This window comes from Ctenopharyngodon idella, chromosome 1, assembly GCF_019924925.1.
Source record: "Ctenopharyngodon idella isolate HZGC_01 chromosome 1, HZGC01, whole genome shotgun sequence".
In the NCBI taxonomy this organism is placed as follows: Eukaryota; Metazoa; Chordata; class Actinopteri; order Cypriniformes; family Xenocyprididae; genus Ctenopharyngodon; species Ctenopharyngodon idella.
In genome coordinates, this window is record NC_067220.1 from 2,037,767 (window position 1) to 2,051,735 (window position 13,969).

The 13,969-nt window shown below is 35.6% G+C and overlaps 1 protein-coding gene across 1 annotated transcript in view; it reads right to left on the reverse strand.

The window, feature by feature from the left end:
* Positions 1-13,635, reverse strand: part of LOC127511366 (uncharacterized) — a 45,326-nt gene extending 31,691 nt beyond the window's left edge. Inside the window, exons 1-13 of the mRNA XM_051892162.1 lie at positions 13,529-13,635; positions 11,542-11,624; positions 10,874-11,034; positions 10,671-10,786; positions 9,006-9,062; positions 8,592-8,605; positions 6,063-6,206; positions 5,880-5,980; positions 5,675-5,783; positions 1,822-1,913; positions 1,590-1,675; positions 1,161-1,249; positions 866-925 (exon numbers count right to left, since the gene is read on the reverse strand). Of these exons, the coding sequence (XP_051748122.1) occupies positions 866-925; positions 1,161-1,249; positions 1,590-1,675; positions 1,822-1,913; positions 5,675-5,783; positions 5,880-5,980; positions 6,063-6,206; positions 8,592-8,605; positions 9,006-9,062; positions 10,671-10,786; positions 10,874-11,034; positions 11,542-11,624; positions 13,529-13,598 (1,182 nt within the window). The 5' untranslated portion in view covers positions 13,599-13,635. The remainder of the gene's footprint in view (positions 1-865; positions 926-1,160; positions 1,250-1,589; positions 1,676-1,821; positions 1,914-5,674; positions 5,784-5,879; positions 5,981-6,062; positions 6,207-8,591; positions 8,606-9,005; positions 9,063-10,670; positions 10,787-10,873; positions 11,035-11,541; positions 11,625-13,528) is intronic.
* Between the last annotated feature and the right edge of the window lie 334 nt (positions 13,636-13,969).

The window sequence follows — 13,969 nt, forward strand, 5'->3', positions numbered from 1 at the left end:
CGTTCTTACTAATTCAAGTAATGACTCAAAAGTGTTGCCTTTTACGGCGTTAAATAATGGACAAACCAGCGCAAGCACAGAAACACAGACCGCAAGTGAATTACAGCAGCGTGCGCAGTGACAAACTCGCTCGTAAAAAAATGGTGGCAGCATTGTTTTTTTCAGAGAAACAAGTATGTGAACTTAGTATGTTTCCTAAATGTCTCCAAATACATTATGGTAATTTTATGCTTGGTATAGTCAGTCAAAAAAAAAAAAAGGAGCACCTTCAGTTTACCTTTATTCACAAAACACATAAATCATAGTGTACCACGTAAACACGAATCTCAAACATGCCTGAGTGACACGCAAGAACCAATGATAAAATTGGCACTTGCATTTAATTTCAAACAATTAAATATTAATTGAATTTGATTGAATGTATAATAAGATTATAATAAGATTATTAATAATATTCATTTTACTATTACAAATAATAATACGAATTCTACTAATATGAATGTTAGAATAATATTTTCATAAAAAGTCAACATTCATTAGATAACCTGACCTAACACTATAATATCATTTATTAATCTAGTTCAATAATAACTTAATAAATATATTAATACATTTAGCATTTTAAAGGTACATTATGTAACTTTTTTCCAAACATACAAAATTTATATAATTAGTGAGTATATCTGAATATGAAGCAATCTTAATAAAATTGTTTTCAATTTAGCAATCTTTTGAGGCTGGATATTTGTAACCTATGGTATCGATTTAGTACCGATACTGAGGCATTAGATTCCGGTATCCTACCAAAGACATAACTGTTTCTCACAAACACTTATTAACATGAAGTGAGATAAATAATTATTACCTGATACTTTTTAATCTTGTCTTCATCAGGCTGGCCCTCCGAGCTGGTCCCCGGTAATTCCTTAAGAATTTAGAAAGGAAATTCATCAGTCATTTATGCAATTACTTAACTAAATGAAATGGTAAAATAAAATTAGAAACAGAAAATGATATTTAATATTTTCTATCTTCAATAACATACAGTATCATGCAGTGGTCTCTGTCTAAAACCTGATAAAACACTGATGTGATGATGTTAAAACATTAACAAGAATTAAGTCTGCTATATTGGACATTTTTAACAGAAAGCAAGGTACCTCTAATTTTTCTTCATTCAATCTGGCCTCTCCAACACACTTTTTCAGATGTGTGTTTGACTTGTTCAAGATCTGATCAAAGATGTGATCTAAAAGAGAAGAGGAAAAGAAAAGGGTCAGTAGAATATTGGTATAGCATAGAATAAACGTATGTGAGTCATGTGAGTCAAGCTCTAATCAGCTGACAACTCAGCTGATCCATAATGTCAATCAAAACAATTCAGACTCTTATCAAAGTTATTCTAATCCTCCATTCAGCTGTTTTTCTATTACATGGTTGACAACTGCTTCAGAATGATCAATTACATGTTTGACATAAGTGGTCCTAAATGACAAATGGATGAGATGTATTAACCAAATTTGTAGGCTTTCTTTCATTGTTACTTTTAGAAAAGATTCCTCTCAATTTCTATCGATGTCTTATCTGACCTGTGAGTTCTGTGTACTCCAGCATGTCATCTATGGCATTTGAGATCTTCAGTGGGCCATCAGCTAGTACAAGCGCATCCTTGATCCTAATGTACCGAAAGAAACAAGCATACACACATGAGAAAGAGTAAAATCTGGAGAAATATTAGGATGCAAGCAAAAAAAAAAAAAAAAAAAAAATTACACAAATAAATATGTATTTTTCACAAAAAAAAAAAAAAAAAACATTTACTTGACATCAATGATGTAGCCAATCTTGTGCTGAAGGGCCTGACGATGGAGAGTGTATCGAGTGTGAAACATGCCATAAATATTTTCTGCCACCTGAGATAGAAACAAAGAGTAACAGACTAAAAAACAGAAACAGTGTATATTTCATAGTGAAAGGTAGTAAAAATGTCAATAACAGAGCAAATTTATTTGCATTCAAGACAATATTTTTAAACAAGAGGTAAGGTTAATGATCATTATTTAAAATGAGAGTTTTAAAATGCAGTACATTGTCTTCAATGGTGTATAAATACCCCAGTCAGTTTGGTTAAAAAAAAAGAATAAATAAAAATCAGGCATTCTTTATATATTTTCAGTGTACCAAATCTTGTATTGATCTGGATTGTCTATCTGAAAGGACTTTTCCCTTTCAGTCAGTCACGTTCGAAGTCACGTCGTGACAGACTAATTGGGATCTCGCAAGAGATACCAATCTACTTCGAGTGTAACTAAATGAGTCAATGGACGTTGGCATGCGAGATTTGTATCAGCTGCACCACCCCGCAGCTACAGAGCTGAGCGGTTCATTTGTTCCTGCTCTAATCTACAAGCAAGTGTTTTCTAATAGAGTCAGTTCTTCAGGGAAGAAGCTTTCTTTCTGTTTGGTGTTTCGGCACTGCAACAGTTGTCGAGTCCTCTCTTTGATGTTTGTTTGTGCCTTCTGTGAGCGCTAAAAAGGCTGTTCTCACAGCTGGTAACGGTGGGCTGTTTGAGAGTGCTCACTCTGCACTCTAGGTGCACGGTTGAGACTCAAGCACCTCAAAGGAGGTGGAGTCCCTTCGTCTATTCTCCAATTTAGTTTCCCTCCTGGCCACCAGGAGAGGGCTATTTCAGTGAAATAGCTTGGGTGACCTGAGGATTATGGTGAGGGCTTCCCCTTGAGGAACCAATCTCCATGGGTCCCTCCCCCTCTAGAGCATTGCAAGCTGTGCAGCTTCCGGATGGGATTGCTGGTCCTTCTCATGAGGAATCTAGCACTTCATTCTGGGCTCCAGCTGAGGATCAGATGTCAATCACTGTATCGCAGAGAGGCCAGACGATGTTCACCTTGGTGGTCCAGAAGCGCCCCCTGGTTTTACCTTGCAGAGGTGCAAAAGGTTGTCAAAGTATGCTTTCTCAAAGCCCCCATCTCACAAGTTGCCCAGCAATTCTACGCAGTCAGTAGCAGACTGAGGCAATCAAGAGCTTGCGCCAACGTGCCATCAGAGTTCCTTGTAGTCTGCCCCTCAGTCTGCTCATCGCCAAGGGCACTGGCACCCTGTGGAAAAAAAAAAACTCTGGCACAGCCTGCTGTACCGTGTCCGCCGCAGGAAACATCACCCCTAAGATGGGTGACCCGGAGATGGCTGCCCTTCCCCCTGCATATCACAACCCAATATAAGGTATGTCAGTCAGGAAGCATGACCTGGTTGTCAGGTTCCTTAGGGGGCGAGAAGGTTAAATCCTCCTCGACCTCCCTCCACACCCTCAGTAGAGCTAAAGATTCTTTCTATGAAAACTGTACACCTGGTTGCCTCCATCAGCAGGGTAGGGGACCAGGTGGTGAGCCTGCAAGTGCTGCCCCCAGAGGAGGCAGACCCAGCCCTAGCTTTGTCTCATCCGTGCTCTGTGACTGTACATGGACTGAACACAAAGCTTTAGGACCTCAGACTAGCTCTTTGTTTGTTATGGAAGCCAGCAGAAGGGAAAGACTGTCTCCAGTACCAGGCACAAGACATGCCCTGTCCGTTCAGGTTGCGAGCTCACTGTACCAGAAGTGTGTACCTGGACGCTGGCACGAGGTGCCTCGCTGACAGATATCTGTAGAGCTGCTGGTTGGGCAACACCCAACACATTGGCTAGATTCTATAGCCTTCGTGTAGAGCTGGTATTCTCCTGTGTTCTCACCTCAAATGGGTAGAAGACACAGAGAGGCCTCGGCACCAGGCCTACATCTGTTATATCTATGTGAAACGGTACTAGGCTGGGTGCGCATATGTAGTGAAATAGGCAAGGAGGGATCATGAGGCTTATGCAGGGCACTGGAAGGGGGCAGCAGCTGTGGTGATTTGCTAGGGATCCCAATTTGTCGGTCACAAGGTGACGTTGAACATGACCAACTGAAAGGGAACATCTTGGTTACGTATGTAAGGACACATCACATCCCGTCACCACAGTTGATCTACCACTGCTGAGCGGCTGGGTCATCGGCTCGGTTCCTCAGCGAAAACCTGGAGATGCGATGCACCTGCTGCTCATTATATAACCGTACTGTGAGGTGGGGCAGCAGATGCAAATCTCGCATGCCAATTTAGTTAGGATCATTTAGCTACACTCAAAGTAAATTGGTCTCCCTAGCAAGATCCCATTTGGCCGTCACAACGTGATGTCTCTGTTCCCTCCTACAGGGAATGAGGGTTACATACGTAACTGAGACATTTGTTTGGATTTTGGACCCTTGATTCACATTAAATTAATGTTTCTCTTGGACATTTCTTGTTTCTCTTTATAGACTGATATGTTACATGGGTTCATTAGCACATATTTTACATGAGATACAGGTTTATTACAATGCAAAGAGAGGCCAGTTGTAAGTGAAAAGTTGTGAGTCTCTTGGTGAAGAACCAGAACACAAAAGTGTAAGATTGAAAATATCTAAAGATATTTTAAAACGAACAAAGACATTTGCTTTACTGTTTCAACCCCCTCTCTCTTGCTACAAGGGCCATTTGGAAGACGCAAAGGTGCTGATAGTGATCAAGCCCTATAGGCCAAAATGTATGTACATCGGGGGCCTACAAATTGTCACACCTTTAGTACAGTGGGGGAAGTTTTAATCTTCTGATTGGTCAGTTTGAATGTCTCACATTTGGGTTTCAGTCACATGGTCAAGGAAGGGATAAAAGAATATTGTAACTGTTGCTCTGCCTCTTTTTGTTTTTTGTTAGTGCTGCCACACAAGACACAAGTCTTGATTTGCCCCGGTGATCATTACTGAGCGTTTTCTTGTGGACTGTTTCTCTGTTACCGTTGGATTGTTTATTCTCTATGATTCTCTGCTGCCTGCCCTGATCTCTGCCTGTGACTCGACACCGTTTGTCTGCCGCCTGCCTCGACCATTGCCTGTCCCTGTTTATGTCTTTGCCCTTGCCCCTGTCTGCTTTGGTGATTGTTCTAATAAAAGCTGCAAATGGATCCCCACTCTGCCGACCCTTCATTACAGCAATAGATAATTTATCAGATTTTTAAAATATTTTTATTGTTGTTCAGACCCATTCAAAAGTATGGAACGTGTAAAATTTTTAAACTTGCAGAAATTGAGAAGAAATAATTCAAATTAAATTTAAAAATGTAATTTATTTACAGTAAAGTCCCCCCCCCTTTCTTTGTTTCTTTCTTTCTTTCTTTCTTTCTTTCTTTCTTTCTTTCTTTCTTTCTCTTTCTTTTTTTTTTTTTTATAAATGTGACCTTGAAGTAATCAAAAAGTAATCAGATTACATTACTTTAATATTGTGGTACTTGGATTACATTACTAATTTTTTTTTTTTTTTTTTTTTTTTATGAAGTAATTTGTAACTGTAACGGAATACATTTGTAAAGTAACCCTCCCAAGCCTGCTTGTTGGTCACAGTAACCCCGCCCCCAGCCCCTGACGTAAGCGCTTCTTACTTCTAGACCAGCAATGTTTTGGTGCTACTTACGAACCACTTTTCCTGGTTCAGAGTTGGTGCTTTGTGTGAAAGACAAACTGATTTAAAACTAGGCTCTGGCTCTGAACCAGCACTCAAACTGCCTTGGTGGAAAAGGGGTAAATGTAAAGGTGAATTAACAGGTACCTTGTCCCTGAAGCAGATGTGTCTCCTCTTGTTCACATCACACACTCGTGCAGATTTCAGCAGACGATCATGGTCAAAACCATTAGGAATGCCGAGATAATGACAGTCGCTGCATGTAAAATAAGAGGTGGGACACATTTATACTTTGTCTTTAACTGCTTAATACCTGTTCAAACCATTTAAACAATTTTAAATTCATGCTTACCGAGCCAGATAGTCCCATTTATCCACGTCAATGCCATTCAGTTTATTTGCCACAATCTCATACAGGAAAGACTTGTCTTCAGTCCTGCCCTTCATTGACCACTGCGGAATGGTAAATATTTTGAACCCAAATACTGTATCCTGATAAACACTGACTAAAACTATACATTAAACATGTTTTTACCTTAGCATCTTTTTGTCCTTTCAGAATTAATTCCTTAATAAATATGCGGTCTTCATATAGATTAAGTCCATGTTGTTCCATCTCTTTTTCCAGTCCATTCTTCTTGATCATGCAGTGAAACATGTCAACAGAGGCTTCCTCGTGCTTCAGAAGATGAACATAAATGCACATCAAAGTACAATTAAACTGTACACATGAACTACATATGTTTCATTCAGTTGTCATCTACAAGCAACTAGCTCAAATAGCCACTGCATCTTTTTTGTATTCATTACAAATAAATAAAAAAGCTACAATAGTTGTTCAGTCAAGAGCAGTGAGTGCTTCACTCTTTTCTTTTATTGTTTAACCTTAATGACAGACAGCGGCATATTTATTAAATTAAGACCAAATGCACAAATTATAATATAATGTTACACATCCAAATGCGGGTGTATTTCAGCAGTGGCGTGTAACGCAGTCACTCCTACTCCTACACTTTGAGTTGAATTTTATAGCCTAAATATGCATTTTTCAATTGTAGTCTTTTAAAAAGGCATCTGAAATAATAAACTAAAAGCAATGTTGTCAAAATTATAGATTTTTCTATACATATCAATACTGAAATATCTGAAATGTGTAACTACTGAAGTAAATGTAAACTTTTGAGGTTTTTGTATGTTTTTGTACAGTTTTGTACAGTAATTCCTTCTGATGTATTTGGTAACACTTAAGTAAGTACTAGTGGGTTACCATGATCTTCACTTTAGAATACTGATCCAAATAAGTAGTGCCTATAGATTTATGTATTAACTATTGAGTTATTACTATCTAATACTTTACAAAAACCTCAAAAGTTCACAATGACTTCAGTAGTTACTAGAGAGTTATCATGTATCTCACTTTAGAATACTGATCCACATAATTAGTAATTCATGATGTAGTAACACTTGAGTCATTAGTTTACCATGATCTTCACTTTAGAATTAATTATACATTATGCATTATTCACATTAATTATGAACCTGTATATAGTAGTTCTTAGTAGTTCTCTGGGAGGAATGAAAAAAATTATAGTTACTGCCTAGCTAATAGTGAACTACCACCTTCAACTGAGCACTATTACTTACTAATTCATTCTTGTTAGTTAATAGTAGTTACTAGAGTGTTAATATTGTGTTACTCATTTGTTTTTTTGTGTATATATTCATTAATGAAGGATCAGTACTTTTTTTTTTTTTTTTACCCTGAAATGCTTCCGATACTCATCTGAGCACCCTTGGCCTAAGCTTCCCAACCCCTCATCCACCCTGACCCAAACTGCTGTTTCTGTTTCTATTTTTCCTGACAAGATTTGTGTTCATTTAAACGCAGGACTGTCTCTTTAAGAGAAAAGCAGACTTATCAGATGCATATCTATGAAAAAAGATAGCTGTAATAGCATAGACATGACGGTCTTCTCAAATAATTGTACCAATTTCCGGGTAAAGCCCCGTCCACTTCCGGTTATATACATATAACAGATACAACTAATTTTGAGATTGTTACAAATACAGATACAGATATTGGCTCTGCTGCACACTCCTAGTTGCAAGACTGTTTTGAGTGGGTCGCATGTGCAGTCAAAAAACAACAACAAAGGTAATCCTGTTTTTCTGATGCCACTTATATTTTTAAAGACATGTGAAATCTGGTGACACTTCTGTCAGATTCTGAGAGAAGCACGTTGTCCTGATTCAGTATCTGTGGTCAAATGAGATGGTGTCAGGCTATATGTCAGTAAAACTCAGAACAATGAACTTTCCTGTCGTATCAGCCATTGTACTGCTCTTGCAGCACGCACTCTTCAATATTATGCACAAACGTGGTGCTCTATATCACTTCAGAAATAAAGCGCAAAAGAAACTATGAGCGGGCAATGTCGTAGTTATGTTGTCAATTAAGTCATGAAATAACCCAGAAGGCAATTAAAGCTGCATCAAAACTGCATGCATATATATTTGTTATGTGTCCACAGCTCTAGAAGCAACTTTAAGATAGATGTGTACAGTGTGGAAAGTTTGAAATCATGATTGTATTTGGGTGGTGAACACACAGATATGCTAATAGTATATAACTTGGTAAACAGAACATTTAAAAAGAAATCAGACAGTTTATCTGCATTAACTTAAAGGTTCTGCTTAAATCTGTTTTATTTTGTGCATTATAGATCAACTATTGAAGATGTATATACACAATTTGTGTGAATGCAACAGAACATTTTCTGGATGCAATCTGAAATACCGTAGTACACATGTGCTCATTTACATGTAGTAGAAGTGCAGTTTGCAGTACTGCATTTACCGTGTTCAATTTACCGTTTCCAGTTTACACTAATACAGTAAATGCAATGACAGTAATGTCTTGTTACCATATTTTAAATATATTTAAAACCAGATACATATTGAGAAAGGAAATAAGTGTGACTGCATGTTGACTTAAATATTGTATCTCACAGAGTTTGTGTATCAGCATATATTTATAGTTGTACAGGAGAGTTATGATGCTTACCTCCCAAGGGGAATCTGAGAAATGAAAAGAGATTTTAGATATTATGTAAGGCAGGTTTAATAAAGTATGTATGTACAGGCTTGTCTGTCTCAGTCACACACATACAAACTACTACAATGATTAACTTAATTTTAATTCTTGAATAAATAATTGTGATTTGTAAATAAATAATAGATTATGTTATGACAATGTGATGCAGTTTTGATTTTCTAATCATGTTAATGTTTTACACGTAAAATATAAAAGTAATTTGAGCACAATTTTCATTCAGTTATGTATTTGCCTTGCATGCGGCTTAGCAGTAAAGGCATTTATTTTAATATTCATTGGCTTTAACAAGTATTATTTTTTGCTTATACAAAGTTGAATTGACAGAAGGGAAAAAAAAAAAAAAAAAAAAACTCAGATACTCACTAGGTTGGACTTCAGGGATGAACATGCCATCAAATAAATGAGAGAACGGACCATGACCTGAAATGACAAAAAGGTGAAGTGTTTTAAATTGGTTTTCAATTTTGCCTTTATTTATTTATTTTTTTCATATGTTGACTATGAGAAAATACAAAATGTACATATTATGCTTAGTTTTTGTGTGTATTAGGGGTGTATGAAAAACTATAATGTTGGCAACTTCTCTCAAACAAATGAGAGAACAAACTGAAAAGACATAATGGTACTTTTTAAAGCACTTTTTATCCATAACCTTCAGGGTGTCCATAGCACTTTACATGTAATGAAAATAATTTTGCATTTAAATGTCCTACAAACATGCTTCATTATCCACATGCATAATATAATTATTTCTTCATTTTGGGGTCACACTTGGCTTCTTCACGGTCAAAAATGACCAAAGCCTTAAAATGTAACTCCCATCCCCAAGGAAATCCAATAAAATATATTTTTGTTCAATAATATTTTTGATTATTATTTAGAATTTTGAGGGTATTTAATGATACTATGCACTATTTTTTTTCAATATTTTTTTTTACAATTACAATTTTTTTTCTATTTTTTTTATTATTATTAAATTAAAACAGTATTTCATGTTAAAATAGAGACAAGGCATTTAAAATCCATTTTTAAGAGTAGATTAGTGCCATCTGGTGGGAGTAAAAAAAGAAAAACTTTTGTAATGCCCTCGTGTAACCACTAGATTCCTATATAGTTCTATATAAAGTGGCTTATAAATTATCAAGTGTTTTTGGACATAAATACTTGTTTTTATTAAGTTGTGGATTTGGATTTATACTTAGACATTCTCAAAGACTTTTTTTGTCAAAGTTTAGATTTTTTTTGTTTAAAACGTTAATTTGAAGTGTCAGTTTTTGCATTAATTTTAATACAGTCAAACCTGAACACAGAGGAGGACATTTTGTTACACATAACAGCAAAATTTAATAAAAATGTCACAAAAACAACAACAACAACAACAACAACAACAAAAAACCCAAAACAACAACAACAACAGCAACAAAATAAAAAAGAAAAAAAAAAAAAACAGGCATGCTTTATCACAACTTAATAAATCTGGGTCTGATCTGATTTCAACCTCTTATTTGAGTCTTTTGGCTCAATTTTATCATATTGTTACAGCCGCACAGGTTCATTTGTGTATATAATAGTTTGTTGTGTGTGTGTGTGTGCATGTGCGTGTGCATGTGCGTGTGTGTGTGTGTGTGTGCGCGTGTGTGTGCGCGTGCGTGTGTGTGTGTCTGCGTGTGTGTAAGTGAATGTGTGTTTGAGTGGGTGTGTCTGTTTTGTATTCTCAATGTTTTTGAGTGTAACATCTGCCTTGCTGTTCATTTTTTTACTGCTTTGTGTCTGAATTATTGATTTTATTTCACACATTTGCATAAACTTGCTCTGTGTTATAGTTGCACTAGCGCATATATATATATTGGGTGTGTCTATTTTTGTCTATTTTGCACTCTTGGCATTTTAGAGTGTCCCCCCTTATTGCTGTGCGCTAAAGTTTTTGGTCTTTTTTGACCGAAGAGGACCAGAGGGTTAAAACAACATATAAAGCAATAGCAATGAAATACACACCTGTGTTTTTACATGAATGTTTGTGCTACTCACCCATGTCATGGCACAGAGCAGCGATCTGAACACACAGGAAATCTTGTTTGGTAATGTTGAGCTCTGGCTGATTATAATGAAGACTTCTGAGAAGACATCCAGCTAAATACGCCACACTAACACACACAGACAATGAATATCCCTTTATTTCATGGAAAAACAATGCAAAGGTCCAGCCTCGAAAAGAGTTTAAAAAAGATTACCCAATGGAGTGTTCGAAGCGAGTGTGAGTGGCTCCAGGGAACACCAGATATTTTGTTCCCAGCTGTTTGATGTGACGGAGTCTCTGAAACTGAGGAGTGTCAATCATCTTCACCAGCAGGGGGTGCAGCTCAATCTGACCATGAATGGGGTCATTGAAGATCTACAGGGTAGAAAATATTTATTTATTTATAAAAAACTTACCTAAAGAAAAAGGTCATAAGAAAAGAGCAAACACATCTTCTTGGAGTAACTAACAATTTCTTTAAATCAGTGATAAACTTTGATATCAGTTTTATCAGTTTATATAGTTATAGCAGAAAAATATAGTTAAGAATAAACTAGCAAGAACTGACCATTTTCAACATGTACAGAAATCTCTATTCATCAGTTCTATATATATCAGTTTATCAGTTTATATATAATCAGTTTTAACTTTGATATCAGTGCACAACTTTTCATTATTTGCATTGGTTCGATCATATTATATGTTAGCGTTTCAAAAGGGCAAGTGATTGATTCAGCCCATGAGATCAATATCACTCCAATCAGACAGCCCTGCAGTTAAACACTATTCATATGATTGTAATGACATGACTCTTGTTTGCTATAGGCTACATTTACTATACACAGGAAACATTATTCTCTCCTTTTTTGATGCATCACTTGCCTTCATGGTGTCCTTTGAAAAGTCTAGGGAGTATTTCTGTTTGACGTTTTGCAAATCCTCAGTGATTTTTGTCTTTCTTTTTTCTGTGGAGAGACATTTTGTCCATTAGAAATACTTTCATAGAAATATTAGTGTTGGTTTAACAAAGCAGTAGCCTTAATAATAAGCAAATATTAAATTCACCGATACTAAACTTCTCCACCGATACCGATAGCCGATTATTCAGACTGATATCAATACCGGTAACGATACCGATAGTTTGGGGGTTCTGCCTTTAATACCTTCTTTTATATTAATGATAGTTTCATTATAATTAATAATTAATCATTATATTTTAAATATTATATTTTGAAAGAAATGCAAATAAAAACTTTATTCTCTCCATTTCATTAACTTGTTTCAGAGTAACTGGTATCAGTTATAAACATAAACACATTACTCCAATTAATATTAACACAAATTAACCAAATTCTGAACTTTCTGAATGTTATTAATTCATGTAATTACTATTAATATTGAACATCAAACTGGTTTCTTAACATTTTATTTACATAAAACACAAATGCAGTGCATTTTTCTGCTCTCTTTTGATTGACAGGATATTCCGGCCCTGACTATATGTTTTTAAACTATCCGATAGTCGGAGATAATAGTAGTGTACACACAGTCTTTAATCCAACAGAAGAACATAACGTGTTACTCCAACAATGACTGACAAAGGACTGAACAGAACCGGAAGAATAAATACACAGAGTGATTGAGGGAACTAAACAGGAACAGGTGGAGGAAGATTAACTAATCAGGGACTAACGAGGACAGGTGCAGACATGACAGAACTGAAGTAAACAGAACATATACGTGACAATATCAGTGCATCTCTAGGTGATAGTTTTTTTGTTTGTTTGTTTGTCTTAGAATGACTGAGAAAGGTTTCATATGTTCCCTTTAACTAACTGAGAACGAATTTATGCAAATACATTTTAAGTTTACTCTAAATTCTGGGATAATTCATTAAATTGTATATAATATTACTGTGGCTCTTTTGTCCTCCATCATAAATGAGTTTGTTTCAGAGCATCAGATGAAACACAATAAAAGCTGTCATGTTCTCATGCATTCTGATGCTGGTGTTTGGGAACACAATCGTGTGAGACGCTTTTGAGGGAATTAAACCAAACCGGGCATTTCAGAACCACCAAACCTACATTTGAGATGATGTGATGCGATTGATCCGCTAGTTAGTCCAGCTGTCCAATCACAGCCTTATAGTTAGGGTTAGGTGTTTCCATCATAGTTTAAGTGCAAATGTGCATAAAAAATCTGGCTCATTTGAGCGCACACATTTTTTATCAGAATTTTTAAAAATCTATGTGCATCTTTGCATTCCCATCTAGCAATTTTATATCATGCTTTTTTATCATGATATTTGGTTCTGCTTCTGAAATGTAATTAATTTATTGGGGGAACATTTTGAAGAATGTTCACAGTTTGGGGGCACCACTGACCTCCATAGTAAAAAAAATAAATATATATATATATATATATATATATATATATATATATGTAATATTTATATAATTTTTAAAAAATATAAATATATAATTTTACATATAATAATAATAATAGAAAAAAAAACTAGTCAGAACTGCTTGGTTACAAACATTCTTCTTTCGTGTTCAGCAGATCAAAGAAATTATACAGGTTTGGAACAACTTGAGGGTGAGTAAATGATGACAGAATTTTCATTTTTGGGTGAACTATCACTATCACGTTCTGAAAATGACACAAAAAATGGCACAAAAAATGGCACAAAAAATGTACTAGCCCCTGTTATTGGTCTTCAGATTGGGTTATACAGATTGTGAATTGAAAACTTACAATAAATATGTATCATTTAATCGGTAAATCATTAAAAATGTAATTTATTTTATATATATATATATATATATATATATATATATATATATATAACAAGTCAAAACATTACCTTCATGTTTCTTGTAAATCCTTTTTATATCACAAAGAAGGTCCTCAACATCTGTTGTATCTTCAAACATTTTTTCTCAATGACCTGTTGACTTCTCTGTCGTTGCAAAAGAGGATGATGATAATGATAATCTGTAGAACTGTGTGGAGATTTTATAGATTCACAGACTCAACCCACTACACAACAGCATGTTATCAGGAAACTTCTTGTCAGTAAAATGTGAGGGTGTGTCATAAAGATTTGATCATGTGCTTTAGATACTTGAGTAAAGGCTACCCGTCACACAGGGTAATTTAATTAAGCACAGGGCTCACCTTTGCGTTTAATGAAAAGCTGATGCAGGGTTTTTCCTCATAAACTTATGAGACCGTAATGTGAATTCATAATGTTGTGATCCAACGTGATCAGAACATTTCTCGCAGAAATTGGACTTGCTGGTTG